General features: G+C 40.0%; 1 protein-coding gene across 7 annotated transcripts in view; it reads right to left on the bottom strand.

Annotated features, from left to right (window-relative positions):
• Positions 1-15,030, bottom strand: part of LOC134647378 (protein lin-10-like) — a 93,969-nt gene that overhangs the window by 19,239 nt on the left and 59,700 nt on the right. For all 7 annotated transcript variants that reach the window (XM_063501716.1, XM_063501721.1, XM_063501722.1 and 4 more), the window contains 9 exons: positions 12,684-12,843; positions 11,209-11,443; positions 10,155-10,492; positions 9,593-9,760; positions 7,361-7,504; positions 6,219-6,408; positions 4,589-4,704; positions 3,299-3,398; positions 2,447-2,600 (listed from right to left, as the gene is read on the bottom strand). In XM_063501716.1, the coding sequence (XP_063357786.1) occupies positions 2,447-2,600; positions 3,299-3,398; positions 4,589-4,704; positions 6,219-6,408; positions 7,361-7,504; positions 9,593-9,760; positions 10,155-10,492; positions 11,209-11,443; positions 12,684-12,843 (1,605 nt within the window). The remainder of the gene's footprint in view (positions 1-2,446; positions 2,601-3,298; positions 3,399-4,588; positions 4,705-6,218; positions 6,409-7,360; positions 7,505-9,592; positions 9,761-10,154; positions 10,493-11,208; positions 11,444-12,683; positions 12,844-15,030) is intronic.

Genomic DNA, 15,030 nt, shown 5'->3' with positions numbered 1-15,030 from the left:
CCCGGCTTATACCAATGAGTTTTTCGGAACTTATGTACGAAATATCATTTGATATTTACCAGTCGTTTTCGGTGAAGGAAAACATTGTGAGGAAACCGGACTACTTAATCCCAATACGGGCCTAGTTTACCCTCAGGGTTGGAAGGTCAGATGGCAGTCGCTTTCGTAAAAGCTAGTACCCACGTCAATTCTTGGGATTAGTTGCCAAGCGGACCCCAGGCTCCCATGAGCCGTGGCAAAAATGCCGGGACAACGCGATAAAGATAAGATAAGATAAAAGATAGTTTATTCAAGTAGGCATAATTACAATGCGCTTATGAACGTCAAATAAAGCTAGGTAGACCGGCTCCAACCCTACACCTCTGCCCCGAGAAGATTTAAATCCCCCCTCAATTGGAGGAGGGTATCCCAATATGGGACCGGCAACAAACTCGGCGGGACACATCTTTTCAAAAATAATTACATCTTATAATTAACATGCATTACGAGAAAATAAGGGAAAAAATACAATTTAAATTACTATAGAATTCATGCAATTATACACATAAGGTGTAATAGAAATTTGATTTAGAAAATATACATATGTACATGGAATCATACAAAATCGTAGCTCTTTCAGAAAACATATCAAATTCTTACAAAAGGAAAAGAAAATAAAGTTATTAAAAGAAATGGGAAAGCATATTATATAAATCTGATTGATTATTATTAATTACCAACATATAATATTTGATGTGCTTTCCTGCTTACCTGAGCTGTGTCACCTATAACTCTATACATAATACAATGTTTTTAATTGCTACTACTTTTTATTAGTTAGTTTCTGGTTTGGACCATGCATGTTTGTCTGTCAAGTAGTCCTCGACTCTGTAATAAGCTTTTAACATCAATGACTTTTTTAAGTAATTCTTAAGAGCTGGAAAGGGTAATCTTAAAGCATTCTCAGGTAACTTGTTATAAAAATGAATGCATTGCCCAACGAATGACTTTTGTACTTTACGGACACGAAACTTTCTGATAGCAAGCTTATTTCTATTTCTAGTGTTAAAGTTATGGACATCAGAATTCTTAGTGAAGGAGTCTAGATTCTTAATAACATAAATAATACTATCATATATGTATTGGGAAGCTACAGTTAAAATATTAATTTCTTTGAAAAGTTCTCTTAATGATTCACGCGCTCTTAAGTTATATATAGAACGAATGGCTCTCTTTTGTAAGACAAATATAGTCTGTATGTCAGCTGCTTTGCCCCAAACCAGAATACCATATGACATTACACTATGAAAATAACTATAATAAACAAGGCGAGCTGTTTCAACATTAGTCAGTTGTCTAATTCTCCTCACGGCGTAAGCGGCCGAACTTAATTTGTTAGCTAGTGTTCCGATATGAGGACTCCATTGTAGATTTTTGTCCAATGTTAAACCAAGAAACAGAGCTTTATCTACCATCTCTAAGCATTCATTATTCAAAAGTATTTTAGTATCGACTGGTTTAACATTCGGCAAAGAAAATCTAATACATTTGGTTTTCTTAGCATTAAGAAGCAAATTGTTCATAGTAAACCAGTTAAGTACATTAACGAGTGTGCTGTTAATTACACTATAATCGGTAGATTTCCGATCAACCTTAAAAAGTAATGATGTGTCATCAGCAAAAAGAACTATTTCACAAAGATTTTCTACTATACATGGCAAATCATTTATATAAACCAAAAACAGGAATGGACCCAAAATAGAACCTTGCGGCACTCCTAATTGGACTACAGCTCCGCTAGACTGGGTTTTGTTTACAACAACTGTTTGTGTTCTATTGCTAAGGTAAGAAGACATAAAGTTTAGGGCATTTTCTGACAGACCATAGTGTTCTAATTTCAAAATGAGCGTTCCATGATCCACACAATCAAATGCTTTAGAAAGATCACAAAATATGCCAATTGCATCACAAGAATTTTCCCAAATATTATAAATATGTTTAATGAGTACCGAAGCAGCATCGGTCGTGGAACGGCCCTTTGTGAAACCAAACTGATTGCTTGTAAGTAAAGTATGTCTGTTGAAGTGACCCGTGAGCGAGGAAGATGATGATCATCTTAATGAGTTTATTTATAACTTTGAAGTTGTATACAAAATACAAACATTATTAGCATATTTAAGAATCACTATCAAGTTAAAACAGTAGCATATTTATGAACGTAAACAAGTTTTACGCCAGTCAACCTTAATCAATTAATTCTAAAGGTCAGGTCGTGCTTAATGTCATGGTAGGTATATTTGATTACTAAAATCTGAACACTACATTTGAATACCGTTTGACGTCTGATTTGCGTCGTTTATTATTCAAATTAAAAAAATCATAATTGAAAAATATATTCTTCAAGGAGGCGTCGAGCACAAGTCAATTATCAGATATGTTTCATATTAAAATGTTAGTAAATGTCTACCTATTGGGATAATCGTCGTGCGCTCCATGCGGCGCATGCGGCGTGTGCGGCGCGTGCGGCGCGTGTGCGACGTGCGGCGCGCGCTCCGGCTCGTCGGCGGCGGCGGGCCGGTGCGGCGCCGGCGCGGGCGGCGGCGGGGACACTTCGTTGCACGCTAACCCAACGATAAACACGAATTAATCCTAATTTAATGCCAGTTGCACCATCCGCACTTGACAGACTGATCAACGTCAGCCGGCGCGCCGCGGCGGTTTACTATGAAACTTTCCATACAGTAAAATTTAGCGAACTCTTTAACGATGACAAACAGTTTGGTTCAACCGACCCTTAGAGGGCACGCGACTTGCATGCGATTTTAGTTACATTGCGGACCATTGAGGTTACAACAATTCAGCCGACCGATCAAATAACGTAATGTAATGAAACTCTCTATGTAATGAAAGCGTGCGAGTTCACGCACCGTCTAAATGAGCCCAGGATCGACTATTTCAATATTTATTAATAACTTGGGTCATTCTACGGATTTGTGCCTTCTTCTAAACTACATCAAACCCAAGTCAAACCATACTAAGGGCCAGTTGCACTAACCACATTTGACAGACTGATCAACGTCAGCCGACGCGCCCCGGCGCTTTACTATGAAACTTTCCATACATAAAAATTTAGCGAACTCTTTAACGATACGAACAGTTTGGTGCAACCGACCCTAAATGTATGAAAAGCTTGACAGGGTTGAGTCCGACCGCAATCATATAATTTGAAGACGACCTAATCGCTGTCAAACTTCGGTTTTGTAGAAAGTTTCTTTTCTGTACGGTAGTACTATTAGTTATTCTTTATCACTACACCTACCTAAAGGATCCAACGAGTGTAGGTCGGCGTCAGAGAGCACGTGAGCCTCTGCGCTGGTCCCGTTCTCCACAATCTCCTCGATTATCACCGAAGAATGCGCCTGCCAAATAAATATAAGATTATTAAAGTAATAATGTAATTATATTTCCCTTATTAGATAAAAAAAAATGGTAATTCAGTTTATTAAAGCGAACGCCCGTGAGGGGTACGCGAACGATTAACTTCTTCGGTATTTGTAAAGGTTTCGCTAAAATACATCATAAATATCAGATACAGATTATACGGACAGGGGACCCATTAGCGCGCGCGTTAGGGTATGCGCGCACGGGCAACTTTTGTCGCCGCGACTATTTTGTCTCTCACGTCAAGTCTATGGGTTAGTATGGAAGTGCGCACACGTAGCGACGCGACTCCCGGGAGACTTTTTTGTCCGCGGGTTCGGAGACAAGCCCGCGACGCAACTGTCTTCTTCCCTATTGGTTTAAATGCTAGTGCGCGCACGGGCGACAAATAAGTCGCCGGCCGGCCAGATGCCACTCGACCGCCGCGGCGAGAGCTTGTATGTGTACGCGTACGGATACGCACCCGCATTCAATACGAAGTAAAATGCCGGTCGTAGAAGGTGATAATCGACAATAGTAGGCTAATTGAAGAAGTGGAATGGAGACCTCTATATATTTTGTAATAATTATTTATTAAGTAGAATCCTTTATTTAACTTAAACAACATAGTCATAATGGATGCACCCAATATTGGTTTTTTCGACGTTTTCATCAGTTTTTTTTAATACGAGTGCAACGACCACAGCAGTCTCTTCGAAATCCATGTCGATGACTGCGTAGAAAAAGTCGTGTTGCTGTCGCTCTCGTGCGCGCATCACGGCGAAGAGGCGATTAATTTGTCGTAAGAGACAAATAAGTCGCCTGGCGACTAAGTTGCCCGTGCGCGCATACCATTATAAAAAGAGATAGTGTAAGGCCTGAGTGGACGCTCGAAGCGGAGAGTTCGGCGGGGCGTGCAGCGTAGGAGCGGCCTTAGTGCACGCTACTCTAATCACTTGTGAGCCCGACGCCACGCTGCACGCCCCGCCGAACGCTCCGCTCCGAGCGTCCACTCAGGCCTTACACTTACACTTACCGAAATTGAAATTAAGGCGGTTATCACACTGTGAGCGACATCCCGTTGTGTTACGCGCATAGCGTCGTCTCGCACAAAAGTATCTATTCTATTTCGTTTAAGGCACTACTTACTACTGTTACTATTAGTACAAGGAGCAAATGACAATAATACCTGTTGTAAGGTCGGCAGTTGGTTATTATTGTCATTGTCGGAGGCGTGGCCGGACGACAGCCCGTCCTCCACGATGGGCAGGTGCGTCACCACCACGCGACTTGCGTCCATTTGAACTGGAAACAATGTAACATGTTAGCACACAATAATTATAAACTTCTGCTTGAGATTTTTTTTTCATCTTTAACCTTTAGAACGCCAAACGGCGCATCCATTTGCCGTGCCACTGACGCCACGGGGTTAAAATTTAGTTTTGTGAATAAATAATGCCAACCTAAAAGTGGGGTGTTTTTCAGTAGATTTTCATCAAAAAACGATCGACGTCAAATGCCGTCTTTGTCACGATTTTGCGTTGACGTCAATTGCCGTCTGTGGCGTTCAAAAGGTTAATAGAGTCTGTGCGGAAAGAGAATAGTCGTGGAATGAATGGGGCCCAATACATTCCACGACTCTTCTCTTTCCGAACAGACTCTATAAGCTTTTGTAGTCTTTTTGTTCAATAGTCATCTACAATAAATAATCAAGGTGAGTGTAACAAACTCTAATTCAAAGAGGTTGCGTTGTTTGATCATCTAGTTCCAATAAATACTTTACAACTCCATTATTAGATTATATTGGTCCCCGGTGGAGCCATTCCTCGCCAAGCCGACCCGTATTGCCGTCGCGTTACCATTAGACCATACATCTTACCTTTCATCTCGCTAGAGCGAGAGAACACTACCCTCAGAGAGAGAAAGCAAGTGGGACCAGGGTTCGCGAGCGCAGGTCTTTTAGAGCCGCCAGGCCACCACGTCGACCAGTAAGTATGTTATCACACTGGCATCTTACTTTTCATCTCGCTTAGCTCGATCTCCATGATGATGAGCGAGAGGTTGTTACCCACTACCCACGTCTCTCTCGTCTTATCTCAGACAAAGGTGCGAGCGCATAGGTCTTTTAGCCTCCTAAGGCCCAAGGTCCTACCCATAGTACTTATTAACTTTCTTATTCCGACCCAGCTCCTACAACAATTGTGTAGTCATAGCGTACCACGGTCCTATCAGTAGGACTTAATAGAAAACCCATTTCAAATTTTGCGCTTATCGAAATTGGCGTGTACGAACTTCTAAAGGACTGTTTTGTTTTGTCTGTGAGCCCTTTAACAAGTTCGTAAAAAAAAATCAAAGTGCTGTATAAGTACAATAACATTAAAAAAAGTCTTTAAGTACTTGGGTCTGAATGAGTATAAAACAATAGTACTACTGGTAGGACTAGGGGCCGTACTGACTACATACTCAATTTTTCGTTGGGCCTTAGGAGGTTAGAGTCACTTCGTCGACCAGTAGGTTATCGTACATCTTACCTTTCATCTCGCTCAGCTCGTTCTCCATGATGATGAGCGAGAGATCGCTACCCTCGTCACTTATTTCAGATGAAAGTGCGAGCTCATAGGCGCACGGAGTATGTTAGAGCCACTTCGTCAACCAGTAGTTTATCGTACATCTTACCTTTCATCTCGCTCAGCTCATTCTCCATGTTGATGAGCGAGAGATCACTACCCTCGTCACTTATCTCAGATGAAAGTGCGAGCTCATAGGCGCACGAAGTATGTTAGGGCCACTTCGTCGACCAGTAGGTTAGTACATCTTACCTTTCATCTCGCTCAGCTCGTTCTCCATGATGATGAGCGAGAGATCGCTACCCTCGTCGCTTGTATCGGGGGACAGGGCGAGGGAAGCGCGGGCGCGGGGCGGCGGGGCGGCGGGGGACGCGGGGCCGCTCCACGCCGCGCCCACCCGGAGCGCCGCCACGTTGGGCTCGCCGTAGCACTCGCGTTGTTGCTGTTAAAAGAAAGGAAGGTTTAAAAAAAAACGGTCAAGTGCGAGTCGGACTCGCGTTTCAAGTGGAACGTGAATGAAATGTCTTTAAAAATCCCGTAGGGGTCGGATCAAAAACTAAGTAGAGCTGTCACATCTCTTCAAAGATTCTACACGTAAGTTTATGGGCGAACGTGCTTGTTTGAGGAATGACCACTTAGATCTTGAGGAATCTTGAACTTTGAGGGATCTTGGGGAATAAAAATATGTATTTGTAGAGTAGCCGTTGTTTTCAAGTTGGTAATGATAATTCCTCTGGACCTATAGTCCTGAGAAGGTAACCGTGTCGGTACACTGTCTTCTGCCACGTTTTCCACCTGGCAAAGTGACTATCAGTGGCGTAGCGGAACCAATCGAGCCGTGGGCGAATCACATCTGCGAGGCCCTTTTCAATGTGTTTTTCCAAGGTAATAAAAAGGTTAACTTTGCGTGGCCCCCCTAAGTGAGCCCTGGTGAAGGCCCCATTCGCCCACGCCTAGCTACGCCACTGGTGGCTTTTTTATGGGGATCCGTTTGTTTCCCGTAAAGTTTGAAGTCACAATGTATTGATTGTCATATTATCATTAATCATAAAACTGAAACCGTTAACTTTTCAGGATTTTCGTAAGGTTATCCTATAGATAGATTAGGTTTGTAGGTTTGTTTTATGGCAATCCTGAAAAGTGACGCGTATCTGAACCAAATGAATTAAGACTAACGAAAATGCGGGCAGTGCCGAAAACCCGACTATCGTGTATTTTACGTTTTCGTTCCCAGGCCAGACGACCCGATAGTCGGGATCGTGGTACTACAGCTTTATATGACGAAATTTGTGTGGCCTGACGCGGATGTGTAGTTTGCCTGGGTGGCAATGAATGTGTTAAAACTTTTTGGGAAACATTAGAGACCTCTGTTTATGACTATGTTGTGTATTTACCTGTAATCCTAAAAAGTTAGTGTGGTTGTGCGCCGTGTGTGGTGAGTCCAGCGTATCTGTGTGCGGCCACTCCGCGTCGCTCCCCTCCACTCCGTTCTCCGACGGACAGTCTTGCGTTTGACGACGTAACTCGTAATCTAGCTCCTGTGGGTGAACATTATCACAATTTAGAAATAGGGAATATTACGCGAAGGTCTGCGTAGGGGGCACCACTCCCACAATAAGTCCAGGGGCAGGAAACTTAAACCTTATGTATGGAAATCAGCGCTGTATCCGCAGTAGCATCATATCAGTGCAATATTTCCTCACCTGATGCTTCCAAATGAATCAAACAGATGGCGCCACCGCGGAAAAACATGTGTTTAAAAAACTCGCATCCAACCCATAATTATTAAAAAGAAAAAAAAAATGTCTTTGCATTTTTGACACAAATTCCGTTTCAAGTATAAAACGTTTAAAATTTTCTGTAATTTTAGTACCTCACATTTTTTATATCGTTTATATTCGTTTTAATATCATTTTATTTATATGAACATAATATAATCGTTTTTATTAACAGCAACTAACTAAATAGATTCGCCAAGTGCCCTACGTGAAAGGAAACGTTAAAACAAAAAAAAACATAGTAACCGTCAAACTATAAAAGTCAAACAGAAAACTTAAATTTTCTGAAATTATATATTAATAATTTAATTTAATCACTATAAATTGATGAAAATGTGTGCGCCTGGGAGAAAAAACGATATTGCCTTATCGGCTGTGCGAATCAAAACAAAATTACTCCAAAACGCGTCAATTCTTCGTGGCATGTGCTATAGCTAGTCAAATTTACGTCCAAGTGTGGTCTAAGTTTTATTAGTGGATTTGTTATATTTCGAACTAATTTACTATAAGTGGTACCCGTAGAAAATATAATTTTTATGGTTTGTTATGCATGTAAGTAATGAAAAATAAATGCCATTTTTACACATCCGTGTTTTTACTTTTGCGACTAAAATATTCTTTGGTGTAAACATTTATAAAATACTAAATAAATAGGTTGTCGTAAATCGTCACTGCATGAATAGGTAATTACGTAATTAGGTATTACATAATATATTAGCGCCTTTTTCCTTGACCGTGTACAGTGTACTACAATGAGGTGTATTCATTTTTCACGTGATTGCTTTGCAATAAGGTGAAAGAATGGAAACCTCAAATTTGTAGTTCACTGTAAACGGTCAAGGAAAAAGGCGCCATACTGGCGCCATAGTTTTATTAGTATGCATGTGTGCACTGTGCACGCACACATACGTAAAGGTTAGTTTGGTCAAATTCCGCTTGGAGCGTTTGTGTAGACGTTTTTTGACATTTATCGCGAGTTGGCTCTCTTTTACTATATATACTTATTATACTCTTTGAATAAGTCACAATCTAAGGGTCTACCGCAAACGAGGGGGTCGAAATTTTGTTATCTAACCTCTCATCACTCTTGCATATTCGAGCGATAAAGAGGCAGATAGCCGAGTTTCGATTTCGCGTTTCCCGGTAGGCCCTTTGTAAACAAACCGCCTTGATGTATCAATGTCATATTTGTCTGTCTGTGAAAACTTGTCAAAAAACAGTTTAAGGTACAGTATGTATGTTACTCTATGGTATACTTAAGTCACTAGTGCTGCACTCTGGCGGCAAAACATTGCAGTAATACTCCCTATTAGATGCTGCGAACTAATATATTCGATTTTGTTTGGATTTATAAGCGGCCATCAGTTGTTATTGTTAAAATCTTTGAGAACCTTTTTCACCATACAGGTGAATGTCTCTGCTCTCCATCACTATGCGCTGGAAGGAATTAGAATGGGACAGAACATAGTACTGACCTGAAAGTTAACAATCTCATCGTTGCTGTTGAGCTGCGTGTGGCCAGCTACCGCGGGACACCTGAAGAACTCTGTCACACTGTCTGTCTGACACTGTCTAGTACCTAGCATAATTATTTTAGAATTAAGACTATTGCTGTGCCCTACCAGGGCCCATGTGAAACTTACTTTTACTATGTAACACCAAATGTAACTACCATGGATGCAATAAATAAACTGATAAATAAACTGATAAACTCTTCGAAAACCTTCCGTGTCTCGGAGAACTCGTACAGGTAGTCGAATGCTGCTGACCCTGACGGCGGCGTCACGTCTCTGCTCTCTGTCACTATGCGCTGGAAGGAATTAGAATGAGACAGAACATAGTACAGACCTGAAAGTTAACAATCTCATCGTTGCTGTTGAGCTGCGTGTGGCCAGCTACCGCGGGACACCTGAAGAACTCTTCGAGAACCTTCCGTGTCTCGGAGAACTCGTACAGGTAGTCGAATGCTGCTGACCCTGATGGCGGCGTCACGTCTCTGCTCTCTGTCACTATACGCTGGAAAAATTGAGAACGGAGATAAGCAGGGTCATCTATTGTTTATATATTTTCCATTTTTGAGTTGTCGATGGGTTGTCAGAGTTCAATATGTTAAACGTTAAAAATAAATTGTTTTTATAAAACACTATGGGTGGACTAACAGTAAAAGAGATCATGAAACCGGGTGTGTTTTGTATAAGATTTAAGGATAAAAGTCTTCTCTATTCAATCATTTGACTATAAAATTTGTCAAAGTTGCAATGCATGTCAAAACCTCTAACTATTGCTCAACTACGTGCCCAAAATGCTCTGTGCCATATTCTTAGACAAAAGCAGACTTTAAACATCATTCATAAAAAAGTGTACATTTCGATGTCTATAAAACTAAGTGCTGGATTGAAAGTCAACTAACCTGCGGAAATCCAGGCCTCGGCGACCTGACAGTCTGTTTTTGACTGCCAACGCCATATCTCCGCGGTGACCCCTCATATTCAGCTATAGGCAGCTCCCCAATCACCCTAGTTACCCTCCCCTTGTCTTCATCCTCTGACATCCAAACACCAGAAGGGCTTGCATCACTCCTCTCCTCCCCAGGACTCGACTCACTCTCACTTAACTCACTTTTATTGTTCATCACATCACTGTCACCGTTTTTCATATTGTCTAAAGTCCTTTTTACACTCAGATCGATCTCGTGATCACTAGCATCCGGGTCCATCCGAAGACCTAGGGACACAGAATTCAATATCACTGAAAATAAATGAGAGAAAAAAACGATTGTGAATCATTGGGTTAAAAAACAAAGGGGAGAAAATTAGTAAACGTTAATTTATGATTGAAGAAAAGGGAAAGGAAGACTAGAAACTAGAAGTCACAAACATGAATGCATCTAAAGATAAGGACGATGATACGATTAGATGAATTAGTCTAAAGTTTTTTTAGCCTCAAATTACTATTTGTTTGGAACGAGCACTAATAACTCAAACACAGAAACTTTTATCAGATTGTATGTTCCCAAATATATAAGATACCGAATAAAAACAATCGTATGAGCTAATGGAGCATTAATATTTAATAAACATTTCTGTATTTGAACGCAAGGAAACAACAGAACCAGTAGGAGGATTGAGTTTACTTTGAGAATGCAGATGTTTACTAATTATTTTTTAATAATATTTAATAATGGCAGTAATTAGATACTAATTACTTGTTGTTACAAAAGTGTTATTCGGACGATATATTTAAACATCGTCAATTCGTCACATCCAAACAAAACATAAATCTAATTAAGAAGTAAGTCAACAAGATTGAAAATTCGACGAATGTGTGAAAATTAACTATATACCAAATGTTACCAATTGTTTCAGTATTGACGAATGAGTTTTTGACAAAGTTAATGTAGGAACGTGTAATTCAAACCTTGCATCCTCAAAGCAACTTATTATTCAAAAGAATTCCATAATCACCTTTCCAGTCCTCGTTGTCGTCAAAAACGACGACCTCTCCGTCCGCAACGACGGCTATGGGGCTACTCTTAGTGCTCACGTCATTCGTTTTATGGGGGTCCAGAATTGGCGAACTGTTTTTAGGGATCCCCATTGTCTCCTCTATGATGGGTTCCCGGTCCCCGTTTGTGTATGTCGGTGACGTGTGCCGTGATATCATTTTTTTAGGCTCATTGTTTAGCCTGTGCAAGGATATCTGCAAAGAATAGTTTAAAGGCTAGTGTAAGCTTGACCCTAGTGTATTTTAAATTTGTGTTTAGCGACACGTGTATTCATTTGTTAGTCGTGTCAAAGGAGTCATTAGACAAGTGTTTATTGCATATGAATATCAAACATTTGCACAGTTACTGTTCACTATTGCAATTTAAACATCAGATACATTTATTTAGTCCAAGATTATTATTAACTTTCCCGACTTTATGGCAAACACTACTAGCGTCAAGCTTAAATCGTAGAATATAATAAATAGCAAACCATCAGCCCAATGGTAAAATGTTAACAACAATGACGAAACAGGCGAATCTTGGAATTTAACAATAACTAACTCTTTTCTGGCAGACGACCCTTATAATTTTTGTACGGGCCATAAAATTTAAGGTCCCAGATTCACCGTTGATTTGGAAAAAGTTTAGGACAGGCAACGTGCAAAATGGGCTGATGACGATGAACACAAGACTACTCAAAATGCTGGGGAAGTTCTATTGAAACATTCTCTAAATTACTTTATTTCCTACCAGATTCCACCTCCTAAGCTGTAATGTCTGATGCTCTAATGGGTTTATTTGTATCCGGTAATTAATTAATACCAATACTAGAACAGTTTACTATTATTTATTGTAATAAATGATGAGAGCACATCTTACTAGTACAATGTCTATATCCCAAGAGAGGGGGGACCGGAGCAGACAGCGTTTAGTTACCACATGTAACGCTAACATGTACCTTTGTAGATTCCTTAGGAGATTTTTTTCCGGAAACTGTAAAAGGTTTGAAAAATAATGTTCAATTTGTTACTACTCGTACTTGTGAACTTAAGGAATCTGATAGGAAATAAACTCCAATTGCTTTGAAATTTTACTAAAAGTATATTTTTAATTCAACTTATGTTTTATTTCACTAGTTAGATCGTCTATTTATATATGTACGAGTATATCATTCATTAATTAGAAATAGAAATCTACTAGCGGTAATTTTCTCAGCAGACGATATAACAAGCATAGATAAACAAGACTATATATATAATATTTAACTGGCGCAGTCTGGTAGGATACAGTGGCGTAACAATATAATGGAGGGCCTGTGCTGCCTCCCGGTCAAATTGGGGCCCCACTCGGGTCAGGGGCCAGTGGCATTTTACCCTCTTGGTCATCCCAGTTACGCCACTGTCAGGATAGGATATGTACCTAATACTCGTATATATTTAATTGTATAATTACCTCGTTGACAAGATTGTCCGAGTAGTCGAGTGTGTCCTTGCCCAGAGAGCGCACCTTGTTCCGAAGGTTATGTTTGTGTGTGTTGGTGTGTCTTAGCTTCCGAACCGCTTTGGTTCGACTCTGCGAGTAGAGCTCTCGGCCGCCTGCTATTTCTATTATCCTGGTAACAAAGGAAATTAATTTAAGCTTTGGAAAATACGGTTATTCAGATTAATACGAGAATGTTTCACAAAGAAAAATTCATAAATGAATTTGCATTAATATCAAATATAACTATATACATTTTGTCATGGCCTCCCAAGCCTGAAATGTAGAATTCTGTCTAAAATAAAGTTAGCTAATATGATAAATATGAAAATAATTAAGGTACCTACACAATAATATTATTCAGTTACAGAGAAAACAACGCACATTTTATATGAAGTTCTCGGAGCAGACTCACTCGAATAGAAATAATAAATCAAATGAAATATTTACCCGTACGTGCTGTACGTAGGCACTTAAGTAACTTAATATGTTACTTGTGTGCTGTTGTTTTGTTACAATGTCAAAAAGATATAGATAGTTACTTATATATATGTTTGGTACTAGTTTTCGTTTAATAGAAACTGTGGAATTCTAAACTTTGGAAATGTGCCCTATATTTATTTACTTATGTGTTTGTACTCTCGCGCGGCATGCACTTATTACATACATATTTAGTTACGTAAGACGCTAGAAACAGTAAGATAGTAGAAACTTCTAGCACTGGCATCCATTAACTTGAAAGTAGATACGCAAACACTGCTACGAAGACAGTGCCTAAATTATTCTAGGTTTCAGTTAGCGGAATAGCAATTCGTACATTTGTAATATGCAACGAATTTCCATCAAAGAGGTCGCCTGCTTTTGGGCACAGTGCCATGCCGTGGCAAGTTAAAGCGATACCTTCCGCTCTGAAATACTCAATTCAGTCGAACTATTTCGGGTACGATTATTTCGGTTCCTATTTGTCCCCACGGGGTGTTGAGGGGGATAAATAAATGAGAATTGGAAATAATTCTAAGGAAAAGCGATAAGTCGCAAGATCTTCGCTGCTAGTCTGTGTTAAGTCCGATTAAATACGAGATGTGATGGCTTCTCAGGTTGTACACAATGGGTACTTATGACTACTAAAAACCTGACTGCAGATGGTTTTTTTTTCAATAATTAAAAATCGAGTTGATTTCACTATTTTTGCGAGAGAAGTTGGCAATGTATTTCGTAATTTACTAACAAAAACACACATAACGCCACGGCATCATTGTCATCATTGGTCAGGCGATTACCTATATATTATCATAAGAGATGTATGTAGAATTTTTAGTCTAATTCGTTAAATAGAATGTATCGATCGTACTTGGAGTTATACATTGCAGCATGGACAAAGACAGAAAATTAGTAAACTGCTATAAAAATAATGTGATAATTTAATAATAATGCTTGACGCTACAGACTAAAGGTTTGCTTCTAGCTTATTATCCTTAGATATTTATTCTGTTTCAGTCAAAATAAGGTAGCTTTGAGACCACAGTGCTTCACATAAGATATTCCAACTGTACAAAGTTACAAACCTGGAGTAGTTTGAATGCGTTTTGCTCTAGGATGATAATGCAGATGGGACTTGTGTCTCTCTTATTAGAGATTTTAAGCGAAGCGGAGCAGTAAGATTCTTGAGTGTGAGCGAACATGTATACGGCGTGAATTAAAAAGGCCAACATTGTGGATCAACCATCTTTAAAACTACACAACGGATTTTGATGCGGTTTTTTTAATAGACAGAGTAATTCAAGAGGAAGTATGTATAATTTGTTAACCCGTCCGAAGTCGGGGCGGGTCGCTAGTTAAGAAATAATTGGGGCGGGTAAACGTACTGTCAAAATAATCCTCGTGGTGATCATTTTGACAGTACGATAACGGCCCGGGAACAGGCCGGGCGTGTCCTTGTTGAGTAGCTCGGAGCGCCTAGTCAGGGATTCGGTGACGACACAAAGCCCGTTGTCAGCTCGGTGACTGCACGTGTCTGACCCCGATTGGTCTAGCATAAGTTATCCTCAATGCAGAATCCATTCAGGTGGGATGGCCTCTATCCAGCAAAGGATATACGTATTCCGGCTTCTGTGGTTCACAGTCGTGCCAAGACAGTGTCCACTTAATAGGGTCTGTTAAGAGTGTTGCTGTTTAGTATGACATAGCTATGTAAATAAATGAAGTTACTGAGTTTGTAGGCGTTCCTGGAGTTGCCTCTTTCGCTCTTCATAAGGATACGAAGTAGATATAAATACCAGTTTCGGTTGGATCCGAACTCAAAGATGACTCGGTGACGATA

Source organism: Cydia amplana, chromosome 4 (genome assembly GCF_948474715.1).
Source record: "Cydia amplana chromosome 4, ilCydAmpl1.1, whole genome shotgun sequence".
In the NCBI taxonomy this organism is placed as follows: domain Eukaryota; kingdom Metazoa; phylum Arthropoda; class Insecta; order Lepidoptera; family Tortricidae; genus Cydia; species Cydia amplana.
Note: the sequence above shows the minus strand (reverse complement) of the source record. Positions and strands in the feature narration are given on the sequence as shown.